The sequence below is a fragment of the Penicillium arizonense genome (assembly GCF_001773325.1).
Source record: "Penicillium arizonense strain CBS 141311 chromosome Unknown PENARI_contig030, whole genome shotgun sequence".
In the NCBI taxonomy this organism is placed as follows: Eukaryota; Fungi; Ascomycota; class Eurotiomycetes; order Eurotiales; family Aspergillaceae; genus Penicillium; species Penicillium arizonense.
Window position 1 is genome coordinate 239,384 of NW_019173307.1, and position 17,490 is coordinate 256,873.

Below are 17,490 nucleotides of genomic sequence, written 5' to 3' on the forward strand. Positions count from 1 at the left end.
TTCATTCTTTTTAGCTTCCCTTCCGCTTTGAAATGCTCTGTCCACTTTCTAGTCAGTTATAAAATGTTTTAAAACTGGCTAGGGGTTATCCCTACTCCGAGAAGATACTCATTTCAGGAAGATAGGGTGTTCCATAGCGTCCAAAAAAAGTTCGAGGTGTTCGGATTGAATAATCCAGCGTGAATTAGAACGAATAGGACCGATAGAAGCAGAAATATGTAGGTATCAGATGCAGTCAAGGTAAGAATTAAACAAAGAGATTGAGCCCTAGACGGACCTGAGGAGCCATGGAAATGCAAGCTTTCGGCCCGGTGATTGCTCTGTTTTGCCCCACGTTCGGGCGAATGGAGCCCTAGTCATTTTTTGGAGCTTCTCTTATTCCTCCACCTCCGCATTTCCTCTCTCCTCCATACTCGCCATGGTCGAACTCATCAACCCCCCAGAAACACGCTCATTACTCCCTCCGCTGCTCGCGTGCCTCCCGCTAGCCTTTGTGTCCCCGCGTGCGCCTCCAGCTCTCCTCCCACTCCTCTCTCCTATTCTGCGCCAACGAGTTAACGTCCTGAGCTCCCTGTCTACATCTTCCACAGACTCATGGCTGCAATTACTCTGCTGGGACTCAGGCAAGGCAGAGCGCCTGCAGAGGACTATAGACGGTGCCACCTTTGAACCGCACCCCGTATCGGGCGAGATCGAGTTGCCCGATGAGCTCCCGGTCACATACAAGCGCATCGATGATGAGACTCTCCAGGCGCAGGTCCCTCTGCCCGAGTACAGCATTACTGTGCTCTATCTGTGGTGCCCAACGGACGAAGTGGGAGGCGGCCGCGGCTGGCGGGTTGCGGAGCTTCTGCCGCGTGAAGGACCTGCCGATGAGGAGAACACCTGGGCTTCTTCTATTGGAGAGGCTGATTTTCTGGCCAAGGACAACCTCATGACTGATGTGCTTGGTGCTGCTGAGCAGGAGAAACCCAAGGAGAATGGCCAGGAAGAGGAAGATGACGACGATTATTGGGCTCAGTACGATGCTACGCCGGGCCGGACGCCTGGAGTCAAGACCCCGGCGCCAGCTGCCGGCTCAGGAACGCATGGCCCATCGGGTCTGTCTGAGCAAACGTACTTCTCCCAGTACGGGGACGTGCAGCCGGCCATGGATAACCACGATCCAACGGAAGAGCAGCCCGATGTGGGGCCGTCTTCCCTGAACGGGGATATGCTGGCCAGCCTGCTTCGTCGCCAGATTGATGGGGTTGATACGAATGAGCCGCGTACAAACGGGTACGTTGCTGCTGATATTCCCACTGATAAGGCTGCTCAAGCCTTGAACCACCCACGGCCGGCATCTATCTCCTCTGGTAGCTCTGTTGCCAGGTTGGAGCAAGAAGCCGAGAACCGGTCTACGTGTGAGGTTGGAGTGAAGCAGCATATCGGTACCAGTATCAAGAGCTTGTTCCGCTTGGCCAAGGCTACAGGAATGCCCCGAGCGGAGTTCCAGGCACTGGTGTCGACCGAGTTGGAGTTGTTGGACATGTCTGATGATGATTAAGGTCTTTCTTGATTGATACCCATGAGCCATGATTTGTTTGAAATCCAGATTCATATATTGTGAAGCTATTCTGCATCTGACGGGCATTATTTGGAGTGCATTTGGAGTGCATTTGGAGTTTGTTTTAGGAATGTCGATGTTTTGTTTTCCATCATAGTCTGCATTTGCTAAGAAAAGTCGTTTTTGGATATTTGTTGTACATTACTCCGTGAAGAGGTGACGACATCTCGCACTGGATACCCGATAAGGCGTAGTGTAAGATCTTGGCATCAGAGCCCCAGACCAACAACCTTGCACTTTGTGGCTAAGTCAATGCTTGTTCTCTGGTCCAGAGTAATCAGACCCATTCAAAGCCACCGTAGGGCAAAACTTCGAGGCTGAGCTTACTGCCCCCACTCCCAAAGATAAAGGCTCCTTTGGCCCCCATGTAAGACGGACATCGGCCGCAACACCAACACCATCTTTCTCCTCAACACACCATGGCCGATGAAAAGAAACAGAACCCATTCGAGGCCATGGGCCCATCTGCTTCAGAGGAAGCAGACCACCCTCCAGCATACACAGCCCCAGTACCCTCAATCCAACGAGAACAAGAACAAGCACCCTCAGCATCAGTACAAGAAACAAGACCAGGGTCATCATCGACCCACAAACCAATCGCCATCCCAGCCATAAGCCCCTCCTTCGACTCCCCCTTCATTCGCGCCTACGCACCAGTCCTCAAATCCCACAACCTCCCCAAGGAATCCTTCCTGGCCTTCCTCGACCAACTGAACAAAGACATCTCCAGCAGCCCACCCCTCCAAATCCTAGACGCAACAGGCGGAGTCTTAAACTCTGTCCCGATACTCTTCCCCCTGCACTGGATCGGGTCTGTAGTTAGTGGACTCGCCAATCTGGGTAGCCAGGGTGTTTCCAAGAGCCGCACGGACTCGGCTATCAAGACGGCCAACAAGGACATTTTCGGTCCGCGCGGGTTGAAAGCTGAAATTGCCAAGTTGGATGCTTTGGCCCATCTTGCCGGCATTCCTATTTTGGATTCCCAGGGCAAGGTTAATCGCCAGGCGCAGCTTTTATTGCAGCTTCAGAATGATGCTGTTTTTGGTCAGGGTGATAGGACTCAGGAGCAGGAGGTTGATGTGTGTCAGCGACGGATTCAGGCTTTGAGTCCTTGGATTGCCGAGCTTGAGTTTGATATCTTGCCTTGGTCTTCTAAGTCTAGGTTAACGCGCTTTAATGCTGCGTTGAAGAAGAGGAATAATGCTAGGGATCCGGACGAAGATTTTGGGAGGAGGCGGAGGGATAGGAAGGATTTTGTTTCGACTGAGGGAGAGACTGAAGATGAAGTGCCGTTTCGGAAGGGGTTGTGGCTTGTAATTCGAGAGGTTGATGTGGAAAGTGCTTGATAAGTTTTTGATGCATGCTTTGCGGGTTGTATAGCCAGGCCGCTAGACAGGTGAGTCTTCTTGATATATATCTTTGTCCCGCAGTCAATGGTGGTTGTTGCATTCGAGCCCTACGACATGCCAATTGAAAGGGATTTTAGCGAGCAAGACTGTTTATGCATTCAAAGCCACGAAAATAAACATCTTGGACCAGATACATATGTGAACCTTGTTAATTTTATCCAATTGAATACAAATACTCCGACAAATAGTCCGAAAAACTGGTCAAAGAAGAGGTCATAAGTCTGCACCAGAGCAATAGTGTCTATTTTTTCTGGTCGAAACACACCGACGTGATCCAGTTCTATGAAGTTTACTAATTTATGCATTCTGCAAATCCTTGAATGACCATATAATGGTCAAACAAGGCTTACGTAGGCGTGTTTCAATGAAGTATACAAGTGGAGCATGGGCCACCGCCCTGTCGCCTGTGCAAAGAAGACACGCAACGTTCTACAGTTCCGCCCCCTCTACTCCTTTTCCTCCTTTACAGGTCCTCAATTGTTGGTCATGCTTTATTGGTGATTCTAGTATGTTTTCCCTTTCTCTCTCTTCCTGCTTTCTCTGCCTTTCTTGCTGACACCCCGGAAGTCTATTTGACTATAGGTAGTTTCTCGGTCGCTCTCTTTCATTCTTCAAATAATGTCGTCCCCTTCGCCCTCTCTGCGGAAGAGAGGCGGAAAGAAGGAGGCTTACACCGCATTGCCTTCTGATGATGGCTCTTTGACTCCTGCGGCACCGGTCAAGCAAAGTTCGGAATGGGACTATTGGCTGGCCATAGTCGTTCTCACTGGTTTGGCTTTCGCTACGCGCTTCTACCGCATCGATTACCCCAACGAGGTCGTTTTTGATGAGGTTCACTTTGGAAAGGTATGGAGCCGACTGCTTCAACGCGATTGTCGCGAAAAAGGGGGATTTTTCATCTAACGTTGATCTTTGGTCCTAGTTCGCTTCGTACTATCTGCAACGCACCTACTTCTTCGATGTCCACCCGCCATTTGGAAAGCTGCTGTTCGCCGCTATGGGCTGGCTGATCGGCTTCGATGGACACTTCCTCTTCGAGAACATTGGCGATTCCTATATCGAAAACAACGTGCCCTACCTCTGGCTGCGTGCTATGCCGGCTACCCTCGGTGCCCTGACTATTCCCGTCGTGTTCCTCATTATGTGGGAGTCCGGATATTCCTTGCCTGCATGTGTTCTGGCCGCCGGTCTGATGGTCTTTGACAACGCTCACGTGGGTGAGGACCGTCTGATCCTCTTGGATTCCACTCTCGTATTGTCTATGGCTCTCAGCATCCTCTGCTATGTTCGATTCTACAAGCTTCGTCACCAACCATTTGGTCGTAAGTGGTGGAAGTGGCTTCTCTTGACCGGCTTCTGCATGAGCTGTGTCATCTCCACCAAATATGTTGGTTTCTTCACTTTCGTTACTATCGGTGCGGCTGTCCTCATCGACTTGTGGAACCTCTTGGATATCAACCGCCAGCAGGGAGCGCTTGACATGATCAGCTGGGGCAAGCACTTTGTCGCTCGTGCTGTCGGTCTCGTTGTCATTCCCTTCTTGTTCTACCTGTTCTGGTTCCAGGTCCACTTTGCCATCCTCACTCGGTCGGGTCCCGGCGACGAGTTCATGACCCCCGAGTTCCAGGAGACTCTCAGTGACAACCAGATGACTGCACAGTCCGTTGGCATCCAGTACTTCGACACCATCACTATGCGCCACAAGGACACCAAGGTCTTCCTCCACAGCCACTGGGACAAGTACCCTCTACGCTATGATGATGGTCGTATTTCCAGTCAAGGCCAGCAGGTTACTGGCTACCCCCACAATGATACCAACAACCAGTGGCAGATTCTGCCCGCCGTGCCTTTTGATGTGACTGAGCCCCGCAGTGTGAGGAACGGTGATATCATCCAGCTCCGTCACGTTGGCACTGAGTCCTACCTCCTCACCCACGATGTTGCCTCTCCTTTCTACCCTACTAACCAGGAGTTCACCACTGTCCCCAAAGAAGCGGCTGAGGGCGATCGTCACAACGACACCTTGTTCGAGCTCAAGATTGAGTCGGGCAAGACCGCTCAAGAGTTCCGTACCCTTGCCAGTTTGTTCAAGCTGATTCACGTCCCGACTCGGGTTGCGATGTGGACGCACACAACCCCGTTGCCCGAATGGGGTTACAAGCAAGCCGAGATCAACGGTAACAAGAACATTCTGCAGTCTAGCAACGCATGGTACGCCGAGACCATCGAGAACCTTGAGGAGGATAGCCCCCGTCTGGTGCGGGAGGAGCGCAAGGTTAAGACTTTGCCCTTCCTACGCAAGTACTTCGAGCTCCAGGGTGCCATGTTCCACCACAACAACGCCTTGACCAGCAGCCACCCCTATGCTACTGAGCCATTCCAGTGGCCGTTCCTGCTGCGTGGTGTCAGCTTCTGGACCAAGAACGAGACCCGCGGCCAAATCTACTTCTTGGGTAACCCGATCGGATGGTGGATAGCTAGCAGTCTTCTGGCTGTTTTCGCCGGTATTGTCGGTGCGGACCAGCTCTCCCTCCGCCGTGGTGTGGATGCATTGGAAGAAAGTAAGTTTCAATCAAAAAAGCAAACCCTACCATTTGTGACGGTGACTAACCTATACGTTTCAGTCTGGGGCCCTGGCACTCGCTCACGTCTGTACAACAGCACCGGATTTTTGTTCCTGTGCTGGGCTGCGCACTACTTCCCCTTCTGGCTGATGGGCCGTCAGCGCTTCCTGCACCACTACTTACCCTCCCATTTGGCCTCCACCATGGTGTGTGGTGCACTAATTGAATTCATTTTCAACCTGCAGCCGCTTGATCCCCGCACTGCCCTGCCCCCGGTCGATGACCCCACAGGCAAGTCCAAGGCCCGGTCGGTCAGCAGCTTGCGCCGCTTCATCACTGCCAAGGAGCGCATGGGCTGCAAGTCGCTCGTCGCGGGCTGGATCGCTACCCTTGTCATCCTGGCCGCCACCATCTGGGGCTTCATCTTCTATGCCCCGCTGACCTACGGTACCCCTGGCCTTGACGTTGCCGGCGTGACCGCCCGCAAGTGGCTGAACTACGACCTGCACTTTGCCAAATAAGCTTCCCATGGCCCAAACCAAAGCAATTGCCTGAGGCAATTTGTAAGATAACTTATAATCCGAGATAGACGGTAGGAGGTGTTGGAATGTGACATGGGATTGATATTTGATATCTTGGGTATCTATTGGAGTCCTATGTATCTGTTTGAATTCTCCGTTTCTCCCAATGTAGTACATTCTCCGTAGCCATCAGCTTTTCGAGTTTTGTGTCACAGTCGTACACACCAAATCAGTCCCTGATCACCCGTGAGCTATTTCCACTGACCGTCGGAGAAATGTACAATGACATAGATCAGGGTCAGGTGACTGTAATTTTCACGTGATTCCGTGCCAGTGACATGTGTCTGCATGTGTATTGCTGTATGGCTAGCGAGTTATTCTCGCACGTACATATCTTGGTTAGCTGTGAAGTCTAGACTCGAGACTCGTCTTTACCGCATTCCTCTGACATTCCAAGCGATTCGCCTCTTTGTGGAGTACGGTTATTTTTAGCAGTGTGTACATGTATATACAAAGGCCCCTATGTATAGTAAAGAGGTTTCACATTCAATCCCACACAGTCTAGATTAAGAGATAGTCTGAAAAATGGAGTAAAATAGTAGGAAAATCTCTCCACCATTATGTACATTGTGTAAGTACCTCAGGCCATACCTGTATAACCTAATGTTAGACTAGAGACTGTACCTCTACACTTTCTCTTCATTCCTGCTATCATTCTCTCTTGACATTCCTCTTGGCAAAGGGTCTGTAGAACTCCAACTCCACTCCCCACAGGTCTCCAGTTTTTCTTCGACTGGCCGTCTGAGCAAATCTAAGCGGAGTCCGAAGTGAAACGGACGACGATTTTCCGCACTGGTTTCACCTGGCTTGAATTTTTACGGATATCCTCAGCAGGTGGCTACACAGCCCTGCAAGGAATTCGGGAATTATTATCCAGTTTGTTGTGAGGATCAGATCGAAGAGAGAAATCCACTCTGTGGATTCCTGCCGGGTTCTGATCAGCCGCTAAGCAAAAGTGAGTTGATGTTGTCCAGAAGTTTCTCTCTTTGACTGACTTCTCCTCAGCACCCCTGATCTTCAATTCGGCTCGGTGTTGCCTTACCCCCTCGCGGTTCTCTACCTAAGTACCTGACTTGTCGCTTATTCGGGTTTATTTGTTTTTTCGACACGTCAGGCTTCCGAGGGCCACTCTAGGATCGGCGATCCCTTGAGTCAATACAAAGAGGTGGATCACAGCACAACTTGGTCGCGTTCCAGGTCACCACTGCGATGCCTATCAAACTACCCAAGAGCTTCAACCGACGGAAGTCGTCCGGTAATGTGCTGGAGGACGTGGAGGCCCCTCAATCCTCCTTTCGAGTTTTCGAGCGACCCGGTCCCCAACGATCCATGACAGACGGAGCGCCCTTGACGAAGCGATTCAGCGAAGGCAATGCGGTGCCATCGATGCTAGAAGACGACAACATATTTGCCGAGACCGAGCGACCCCTGGACAAACATCGGTATGACCGCCCCTCGACCATGGATTCCCTCAGGAAACGACTGACTGGGAGGCGTGACAGTGGTAACTACGAAAGTTCTACGTCAACCAGGTTAAGTTCGTCGTCGACCCTGCCGTCATCTACAGAGGTCCCTCCGCCCGACGAGACCCAATCCCCGCATTCCAGAATCCATGATATACCCGATCCATCCCCGCTGTCAGGTGCTCTGCGTGCCGCAGGGAGGACCTTCTCCTTCGGTGGACGCTTCTCGAAGTCGTCTGCGCCCGTTGTTCCTCGACAGGGAACCCCAGATGCCGCGAAGACCCGCCCTGTGACCGGCAGCACCGACAGCACGGCGACACCTCCCAAGCTGCCCGATACAAACTTCACACTTGGCTCGAGCGATGATTTCAATAAGATGTTCGACAACATGAACTCCCGACAGAGTGTAATGCGGGATCCTTCGCCTCAACCGGGAAAGGTATGGCCTATGATTCATCGCAGCCAGAGGCGTATCTCACTAACTGTATCGCAGTACTCCTCTTCCCCCCCTACTCATGCCCTCCCCGCTTTCCAGTCTAGCAGAGCTGGCGCGCCCGCTCCGATTAACACCGATCGATCCCCTGTCATCGAGTCGCCTCCCTACTCCTGGGACCGTGGTCACCATAGTCGCCCATCCGAGGAGGGATTGCTACATAACCCGGATGCGTACTCAGCAAACCACAGCCAGTCCACCCTCGACACAGTGACCGCCTTGCGAAGACCATCACCGTCGCCGAATCTCGTATCCGAGGCCACCACTTCCCATCGTTCTTTGGATCGACCCAGCAGAGGACAGTCCGACAGGGGGTTGTTGCGGAGGAGTGGCGTATACTCACCACAGCGGGAATCCGTGCCCTTTGACGATGAGGATGCAAAGATGGTCCGCCAATCTCTCATGTGGAGCAAGGAAGGCTCTGCAGAGTGGGCCGATGCTCCCAGCTCCGGTGGGCCTTCTGCTGTGGACAAGGGCAAGGGAGTCGCTTATGCTCAGCACCTGAGCCCCGAACCTGATAATATGTTCCAGTACCGTCGTTCGCCTGCACCTGCCGACCCTGTGGATGACTCGATCGCGGACAATGCACGATTGGCCGTGCAATTTGCTGAAAGCATGCCTAAGTCGGCTTCTCCCGGCAACAAGGTGATGACACCGTCTCAGTTTGAGCACTACCGCCAACAGCAAGAGCTCCGACGGTCCAATAGCAATGCCACCAAGAGTGACGAAGAGTCCGATCATGACGACTTCGACGATGAGGAAGACGAAGTGGAGAAACAGCGTGAGACGGAACGGCAAAGACGGAAGCAAGAGGCCCATCTCTCCGTTTACCGCCAGCAGATGATGAAAATCACTGGTCAGCAAGCACCCGCGCAATCTCTGCACCCAATGGTGAGTGGAGGTAGCAGCAGCACACCCAATCTGCTTCCGAGCCGTCTCTCCGCCCAGGGAGACAAATCTACTAGCGGCAAGAGCAGCGAGGAGGAGGACGATGATGTGCCATTGGGTATTTTGGCAGCACATGGATTCCCCCATCGCAATCGCCCGCCTACCCGCTTGAACAATGTCAGCTCCAACCCCAACCTTCGTGCGTCCATGGCCCCGCCGTATATCTCGAGTTCGAGCTCGACAACGGGGGCACAAAATGAAGGCAACCGGGGCAGTCTGCCTGTCTTCGCGAGGAACTTGCCGCAGGACCCCTACTATGGTGCAGGTATCCACAATGGTCCCAACCGTGAATCTCTGGCTATGGGAGGCGGCGGCAGCGGTGCTTCCGTATACGGAGGGTCTACCTCTCATCAGATGCATCAGAATCAGATGCCTCCCCCTGGAGGCCTTGTTGGTGTTATCGCGAACGAGGAACGGGCGCGGGCGATGCGCAGAGGAAGCCCGAACACACACGCAATGCACGATATGGGAGGTGTGCCAAGGCCATACTCGATGATGCCCCAGCAACAAAACAACGTCACCGCCGGAGAACAGGCCTCAATCCAGCTGACACAGCAAATGGGCCACATGATGCAGATGCAGATGCAGTGGATGCAGCAAATGATGCAGATGCAAGGCGGACAGGGTCAACCCATGATGCAGGGCGGTATGCCCATGCCGCCAATGATGATGCCTGGAATGCCTCCCATGGGTTCACCTTCTATGACAGGCCCTCCTTCTATGGCCGGTGTCAACCCAAATATGAGACCGATGTCTATGCCTGCAGGTTCCGCTCTTGGGGTGCCGCCCTCGTTACCTCCTCACATTGACCAGCGCACATTGAGCATGCTAGATCCGAATATCTCCACTCGCCGGACCGGTTCTCCCATGCCGAACCTATCTGGTAGTCCCTTCCGTCCCAGCACAGGATACGCGGCTTCCATTGCTCCATCGGAGCGTAGCAATGCCGGCATGGCATCTCGCTACCGCCCCGTGTCAGTTATGCAACCCGAACAAGCCAACCGAGCGGTCTCCCCCATGAACAAACCCTGGGGCGATGAAAACCACAACCCCGCCCTGCCCATGTCGCAATCACACCCTAACCTGCCGAAATCCTCCCTTGCAACGGTCACAGTGCGGCCAGTCTCACGGAACAGCCCATCTGGCAACCGAAAGGCCGGATCCGACGAGGACGACGACGACGACGAGGCATGGGCTGACATGATGAAGAAACGCGACAAGAAGAAGAGCAGCTGGAAGCTGAAGCGGGGGACTTCTGGCTTCGGTGATCTCCTGAGTGCTGTACACTAAGTCTCGGCTCTCTATCCACCCTGTCACTCTCCTCAAATCCTCACCCACGAGACCCTGTCTACATTTGCATATGAACAGATAACCTGTCCACGTCACGCTGTATAGCCTTTCTTTTTTTCTCTCTTTTTTCTTTCTCTTTCCATTTCATGTCTCCTTTGCATTTCCTATTTCCTTAATCTCTCTCACTCTCATTCCCTCTCTATGACATGAAATCATCACGCACATACCATCGAATTCAAAGGGCTTATTCTGCTGTTTGGAAATGTCTCGGCTTCATATTGCCTCCATGCATCCCTGGTCTCCGATCTGTGCATTGCATTGCGGATAAAAAAAAGTGAGCATACGGCATCCGGCATACGGCATTCTCAAGTATGATACATATGTTTCTTTGTGTTTCTAGTTTACTTGACTTCGATTGTTCTTTCCATTTTCCATTTTCTGGCATCGGCGTGGGAAGACATCAGGCGTTTTTCTCCATCCTTATTTATGTGATCTGTTTGTCACTTTCTTTTTTCATATTTCTGCCTTTCATCTTGGGTGCGTACTCTGCTTTTTTGTTTTCCTACGACCTTTTTTCAAGCGTCTTCAGGTCTTCTTGGCTCGACTCTTTTAATACATTTCGGGCCTTGTGGCCGGTTACATCGGCTTGTGTCTTTTTTGGGGTCCAGAGTCTACGCGTGTGTCTGTGTTGTGTAGATTAATTGGTTTTTCTGTGGGTGGATGTTTATCAATATATATGCGTACATGGACCTGTGGACATATAGTACCCATGGATGTTCTTATGTGGAAGTAATTAACGTTAACATTAGATTGGTCTCGGGTATTTGGGTTGAGAATGTTGATTGGTTTATTGGTGTATTTTGCAGTATATCGATGTTGCCAGATGGTTTATACTGTAGACTGTTTATAGCGCAATGCGGCACTCTGTTGGCCCAGATACATCCATGGTTGTAGAATTTCAATAAGGTCATCCAAAATAGGCTCAGTTATTGTTTGTATTTTGGATTGATGACAATATACAACATATATAGTATTGAGCAAAATGAACCTAAGTATTAGACAAGCCTGAATATAGACAGATCGATAGCTAGCATCACGTGACATAGATAGCATCACATGATCAATATCAGGATGGATCTGCTCCCGCTACTTTTCATCAAGCAAGCCACCAAGAAGACCGGCGTATTATCCCTTTTATCGTTAAAGCGACCTAAATTCAGGTGCTTGCTTGACTTATTGCGTGTTACCGGCCAACCAAGCGAAAGAGGGGCCGAAGCGCGCGTATTGGAAGTGAAGGGCATTTCTTGCGTCCACTCAAGGTTACCTTTCACGCCGGCGAGGTCTTGAGACGTATATCAAACCGCCGCCAATCTTGGGATTGACCTGTCATTCGGTCTTATTCTTCTCGTCTACCGGAGACGATTTTACATAGACTCGCACATCACGACGAACTTCATTTTTGGTACAAAATGAACGCGCCTGATCGGTGAGTGTGAAACAGTCTTTACTTCTGTTCCCCCGAGAGATGAAGTTTTCGGGTTCTTAGCCGGGTACTAGGCCCTGGGGCAAAATAAGAAGGATGAAAAGCATTGCTCTTTCCTTTTCGGCCTGTCTTCCCCGGGTGCTTGACGTTCTTGATCTCCCATTATTCCCGCTTCTTCTTGTTGTTACTTTCCCACACCCTTTTTCTTGAACCATGAGCTACGCTACAATGCCCGAGATCTCCTTCGTTACCACCACGGCGGCCATCGCCAAGGATCGTTATGGCCGCCGGGGCTCTGCTCCTGCCCCACGCCACGAGCGTAGCCTCATGTCTGCAGGAGATGAGGTCCCTGATGTGTCAGTTCTGTCGAGTCTATGGGATGCCCTTGGTGCCCGTGGTCTCGGTCTGCAACACCTTATCTTTCCATCCCACCTCCACCACATGCTTGAGCCTTCACCTATAGGACCATTTAGATGCTAATGTCGAGTACAGGTATGAGGCGATCCTGCTCGCTCCTGGCGAGAACAAGATCGACGTCGAGGTCGACACTCGTAAGTCTTGTTGACCTGATGAAACTCGACACCCTGTCTTACTCTTTTACAGGCCTTCCTTCGGCTGCGATCTTCACTTTCCACAAGGAGGATCACACCCTCGGCAACATGCTGCGCACTCGCTTGCTCAAGACCCAGCATGTCATTTTTGCCGCCTACAAGGTATGGGGTTTGATTGATGCTGCATTGAACCGAGCAACGCTAACAAGAACTTGCCAGGTCCCCCACCCTCTGACTCCCAACTTCTTATTGCGTGTTCAGACCGATGGTGAAGTCACTCCTCGCCAGGCTGTTATCAACGCCTGCCATGCTCTGATCAAGGACTTGGGTATCCTTTCTCGCGAGTTTACCAAGGAGTTTGAGCTTCGCAAGATGGCCAACGCCGCCAACCAGCAGCAGCAGGGCGCCGAGTAAGTGGTCTGAAGGCTCACTTCATCCATTTTCTTTTTTGGGGTCTGAAAATCCGGCGCATGGAGCAGCGGTCATTAGTGCCTTGCTTTTCTTCTCTTATTTTTGGTCTTGGGGATCTATAGATAGCCCATTCTCTGCGGCTCGTTTTTGCTTTTTCGTCTCATTTCAGCCAGGCTTAGACCGGCCATGATTTGCAGCGACACAATGTGTCTACCATGATACCAATGAAATGCATCTGCTCATTGCTTCTGCCAGTAAATGTTGTAGAACCAAAAATATCTCTGTAGGGCCAATGACTAAGCACCCGGTTGGGTTAGCGTGCCTCCGCGTCCAGGGCAAGCGTCATTCGCATCCTCCTGAGATCCAACTTCACGTACCATCTTTGCATTCGTTCTTTCTTCTGATCAATTTCTTAGTTCTTCTGCATCTGTTTTGTCCATGCAAGCGTGGTTTCGGTAATGTTTTCCTCGTCGAATACTTTCCTCGGGGGTGGTGCCAGTGGCCGTCCTGGCCAGGCACCATTCATGCAGCAACAGCAGCAACAACAACCCTACTCGCAATTCCCCCAGGGCCAACAGCAGCCCTCAATTCAGCAGCCTCAGCCCACTGGCTTTGCTCCGCAGCCCACCGGATTCACCGGTCAGCCCTCGCCATTCGGTAACCAACAGCTACAGCCCCAAGCCACCGGGTTCCCCGCGGGACAACTCCAGCCTCAAGCGACCGGTTTCCCTGGAGGCCAACTTCAGCCCCAATACACTGGCTTCCCCGGCGCTTCGCCTCAGCAACCGCAACAACCGCAACAGCAGCAAGCGCAGAGCTTCCAACCCCAGTTCACTGGATACACCCCTCAGACCCAGGCGCAGGCGCCGCCTCCGGTTCCCCAGATCCCACAGCGATTCAAGACCTCATCTGAGATCGCGAACTCCTTCCAAGATGCCGGGGCCGGCGCGCCTCCCCAGGTGCCGCCAAAGACCGGATCGAAGATTCCTAGTATTCGGCTGTCCTTCATTACCGCCCAGGATCAGGCCAAGTTTGAGCAGCTCTTTAAGTCTGCCGTTGGTGACAGCAAGACAATGGATGGTGGGTTTCCCGAGCTACCCCATGATTCTGGCGATGGCTTGTATACTGACTGAAAATAACAGGCGACAAAGCGAGAGATCTTCTAATGCGCTCGAAGCTGACGGGCACCGACCTTTCTAAGATCTGGGTCCTGTCCGATTCTACCAAGTCTGGACAGCTGTTCTTCCCCGAGTTTGCATTGGCCATGTATCTGTGCAACATTCGTCTCACCGGCCGCGAGCTTCCTCCTTCCCTACCCGAAAAGATCAAGAATGAGGTTTCTAGTATGGTGGATATCATCTCATTCGATGTTCCGGATACCCAGCCAGAGCCGCCACAGCAGCGAACGAACGTCCCCAACTTCGACGCTCCTCTCATGGAGAACAAATCGACACCCCCGATTGTTCAACAGCCCGTGCCACAACAGCCGAATAATGCCCAGCTCCTGTCGCAGCTGACCGCGCAGCCCACTGGTTTCTTCCCCCAGCAGACTGGTATTCAGCAACCCCAGCCCACAGGCTTCCCTGGCCAGAACCAGTCTCAATTCCTCCAGCCTCAGCAGACCGGATTTATGACCAACCCGCAGGCAACTGGTTATACTGGCCCGCGGCCGCCAATGCCGCCTATGCCTACTGGGTTCGGCTCAAACCTGAGCCCGGCCCAGACTGGCGGAATGGGCCTGACAGCTCAGCCTACCGGTTTGACAGCTCAACCTACTGGTATGCCAGGCCAGTGGGGTTTCATCAACACTCCTGCACAAGGTCTGCCTAATATCGATGCCATGAAGCAGCAGCTTATGCCACAGCCTGGCCGCGAAGGCGGCTTTAGCGCAGCTGCTCTTTCGGGTAATGCTACGGTTGCCTGGGCTATCACCAAGGAAGAGAAGAAGATTTATGATGATCTCTTCCGCGCATGGGATGGGTTGCGAAAGGGCTTTGTCAGCGGTGAGACAGCTATTGAGATCATGGGCCAGAGTGGTTTGAACCGTAAGGACCTGGAGCGCATTTGGACTCTGGCGGACCCGCATAACCGTGGCCGCCTCAATATGGATGAGTTCGCTGTGGCCATGCACATGATATACCGTGCTCTTAATGGATATCCTGTGCCCAACCGTCTACCCCCTGAACTTGTTCCCCCATCCACGAGACACTTGAATGATTCCATTGGTACAGTGAAATCGCTTCTTTCCCAGGATGCGGAGACCCGCAAGGCAACCGGGGCGTTCCTCCAGCCTCAGAAGACTGGTGTCAGCTATCTCAAGGATCACTCCTTCCGCGGTGGTGGTAGTAACTCCCCCGGAGCCCGCAAGGATGCTACTATGTTCAAGAACAATGATGCCGCCGGTGGTTACCGCTCCAGTGCTCGCCGTCGTGTTGGCAACGACGCTCGTACTCCTTCCCCTGCCGCTTCAGGAGCATCAGATGAGGATTACTCTGTCGAGCAATTGACCAAGAAGATTCGGGAGACCAAGGTTATGCTTGACGCCGTCGATTTCCAAGATGAGAACCGGGCAGAGGATGATGATGCTCTTGACCGCCAGGACCGTCGCGAGGCAGAGAGCCTCATGGACCGTATCCGCCGTGTGCAGGATGACCTCGATACCCACCCCAATGCCGCGTTCCGCCAATTGGACAGCGGAGCCGAGCGTAGGTCTCTCCGTCGCCAGTTGCAGTCCTACGAGGACCAAGTTCCTCAGGTTGCATCTGATGTGCGCCGTCTTGAGCGTGAGATTGCCGATGCGAAGCTCGAACTCTTCCGTCTTAAGGATGCCAAGGCTCACCCAGGTGGTGCCTCCAATATTATCGGGACTGGCCCCGGTGGTACTGTGACCGAGGCGGACCGAATTAAGGCCCGCGCTCGCGCTCGCATGCAAGCCCGGGCTGCCGAGCTTGCTGGACGCCCTGCGCCTGTCTCGGAAGATGAAGATGGCCAAGCTGCTCGTCGTTTGGAGACTGAGAGCTCTAACGTGAAGGCTGAACGGGAGCGCAATGACGCTATGACTCGTGATGTCGAGGAGAGTGTGCGCGACTTTGCCCGCAGTTTGGAAGACAGCCTTCGTGATCAGGGTAGCAACTCTACCCGTGAGCATGAGAAGCGTCGCTGGGAGGATGCCCTGGGTGTCGAAGATATCACTCGCGACTTCATCTACGACTTGAGCCGTAACTCTCGAACTGCTCATATTCGCAAGGAGGAACGGTCAAGACCATCACCCGAGGTGCAAAGCCGCGCATCCCCAGCGGCTGAATCTCCTGCTGCGCGACCTTCCATGCCTCAATCCGTTGATTCATCAAGCTCCCTCCCAGGTAACACACACGAGGACCGTGTAGCTGCTGCCAGGGAGCGTGCGCAGAAGCGGATTGCTGAGCGTATGGCCGCTGCCGGTTTGAAGCCAAGCGACGCCAGCGAGACTCTTGTGCAACGTCAAGAGCGCGAGAAGAAGGAGCGTGAGGACCGTGTCAAGCGTGCCGAGGAGGAAGATGCCAAGCGGGAACAGGAGAGACAGCGTCGCCTTGCCGATGAGCGGGGTGGTCCTAGCACCGCGGCTTCGAAGACCGCGGGCAAGAAACCACCTCCAGCTCCCCCTACTCGCCGGGCCCGGACAGACAGTGCCGGCCAGGCTGATGCCAAGAAAGCGGAGGAGTCCGCCAAGTTGGAGCAGGCTGCTCGTGAGCAGGCCATTAAGGAAGAACAGGAAGCACAGGAGGCCGAGACCAAGCGTCTTGAGTGAGTTTAACCCAAAGCAACAGCAACGGTGGAAATAGCTAATACAGTTACAGGGACGAGGCCAACCAACGTGAGTTGGAATTCCAGAAGGAGAAGGATGCCCAAGCTGCTCGACTCCAGGCTCTTGAGGAACAGGTCCGCCAGGGCAAGATCAAGAGGCAGGAAGAGAAGCGTCGTAGGGAAGAAGCTAGCCGACAGGCCAAGGAACAAGAGTCTAGCCTTGCAGCTCAGCGTGCGGAGCTCGAGGCAGCCAAGGAGCGCGAGCGACAGCTGCAGCGTGAGCTCGAGGGTCTTGATGACGATGAGAGCTCATCCGATGATGAAGGCCCTGCCGATATAACTCCTCAGCACAGCACCCCGGCGCAGAGCCAGGTTCTCTCCGCCCCTCCCCCGGTGCCTACGATCGCTATCCCCGAACCCCCAGCGGCACCTGAACCTGAGAGCGTGCCCACCCCCGAGGCCAGCTCGCCTGAAAGCAGCCGTGGTGTTCCTGCAGCTACCCCCGATGCCGAGTCAAAGAACCCCTACTTCAAGAACATGGCCCAGCCCTCCGCCGACTCTACCGTGACCTCGCCGCCAGCTACCGCCCAGTCTACGAACCCCTTCCACCGTATGACCCAGCAACAACAAGAACCCGCCAAGCCCTCCTTCCACGGTGCAGTTCCCCTGGAACGCAAGACCCGCGCGCGCCCCGAGGATGACGATGACTGGTCCAATGCCGGTTCCGAGTTCGACTCATCCGATGACGAGGACGAGGACCGGCCCGGTGGCGGCAGTGCCAAGCAGCTCGCCAGTATCCTCTTCGGGACAATGGCACCCCCGCGTCCTCTGAGCGCCATGGACGAAGACAAGTCTACCTCTAAGTCTGCTACCCCGGTGCAAGCCAGCCCTGTCGCACCTCCTCCCCC

The 17,490-nt window shown here is 53.4% G+C and overlaps 6 protein-coding genes across 6 annotated transcripts; all 6 read left to right on the forward strand.

The window, feature by feature from the left end:
• Positions 1–418: 418 nt before the first annotated feature.
• On the forward strand, positions 419–1,546 carry PENARI_c030G01605 (uncharacterized protein; the record flags this gene model as incomplete). Its single annotated transcript, XM_022636359.1, has 1 exon — positions 419–1,546. One exon carries the CDS (start codon positions 419–421, stop codon positions 1,544–1,546), a length of 1,128 nt encoding a protein of 375 aa, XP_022483742.1.
• Positions 1,547–2,025: 479 nt separating this feature from the next.
• On the forward strand, positions 2,026–2,952 carry PENARI_c030G03393 (uncharacterized protein; the record flags this gene model as incomplete). The annotated part of the gene is made up of 1 exon (XM_022636373.1): positions 2,026–2,952. The coding sequence occupies one exon, from the start codon at positions 2,026–2,028 to the stop codon at positions 2,950–2,952; it is 927 nt and encodes a 308-aa protein (XP_022483794.1).
• A 681-nt stretch (positions 2,953–3,633) lies between these two features.
• pmt4 (dolichyl-phosphate-mannose-protein mannosyltransferase) lies at positions 3,634–6,100 on the forward strand (the record flags this gene model as incomplete). Its single annotated transcript, XM_022636424.1, has 3 exons — positions 3,634–3,861; positions 3,938–5,576; positions 5,640–6,100. 3 exons carry the CDS (start codon positions 3,634–3,636, stop codon positions 6,098–6,100), a joined length of 2,328 nt encoding a protein of 775 aa, XP_022483768.1.
• A 1,269-nt stretch (positions 6,101–7,369) lies between these two features.
• Positions 7,370–10,354, forward strand: PENARI_c030G01210 (uncharacterized protein; the record flags this gene model as incomplete). Its single annotated transcript, XM_022636356.1, has 3 exons — positions 7,370–7,602; positions 7,663–8,062; positions 8,117–10,354. The coding sequence occupies 3 exons, from the start codon at positions 7,370–7,372 to the stop codon at positions 10,352–10,354; spliced, it is 2,871 nt and encodes a 956-aa protein (XP_022483715.1).
• Positions 10,355–12,065: 1,711 nt separating this feature from the next.
• Positions 12,066–12,802, forward strand: PENARI_c030G12088 (DNA-directed RNA polymerase II core subunit RPB11; the record flags this gene model as incomplete). The annotated part of the gene is made up of 4 exons (XM_022636434.1): positions 12,066–12,240; positions 12,311–12,388; positions 12,441–12,550; positions 12,608–12,802. 4 exons carry the CDS (start codon positions 12,066–12,068, stop codon positions 12,800–12,802), a joined length of 558 nt encoding a protein of 185 aa, XP_022483778.1.
• Positions 12,803–13,257: 455 nt separating this feature from the next.
• pan1 (actin cytoskeleton-regulatory complex protein PAN1) lies at positions 13,258–17,473 on the forward strand (the record flags this gene model as incomplete). The annotated part of the gene is made up of 3 exons (XM_022636350.1): positions 13,258–13,879; positions 13,942–16,582; positions 16,636–17,473. Coding segments are annotated over 3 exons (4,101 nt in total), but the record flags the coding sequence as incomplete, so codon positions are not given.
• Between the last annotated feature and the right edge of the window lie 17 nt (positions 17,474–17,490).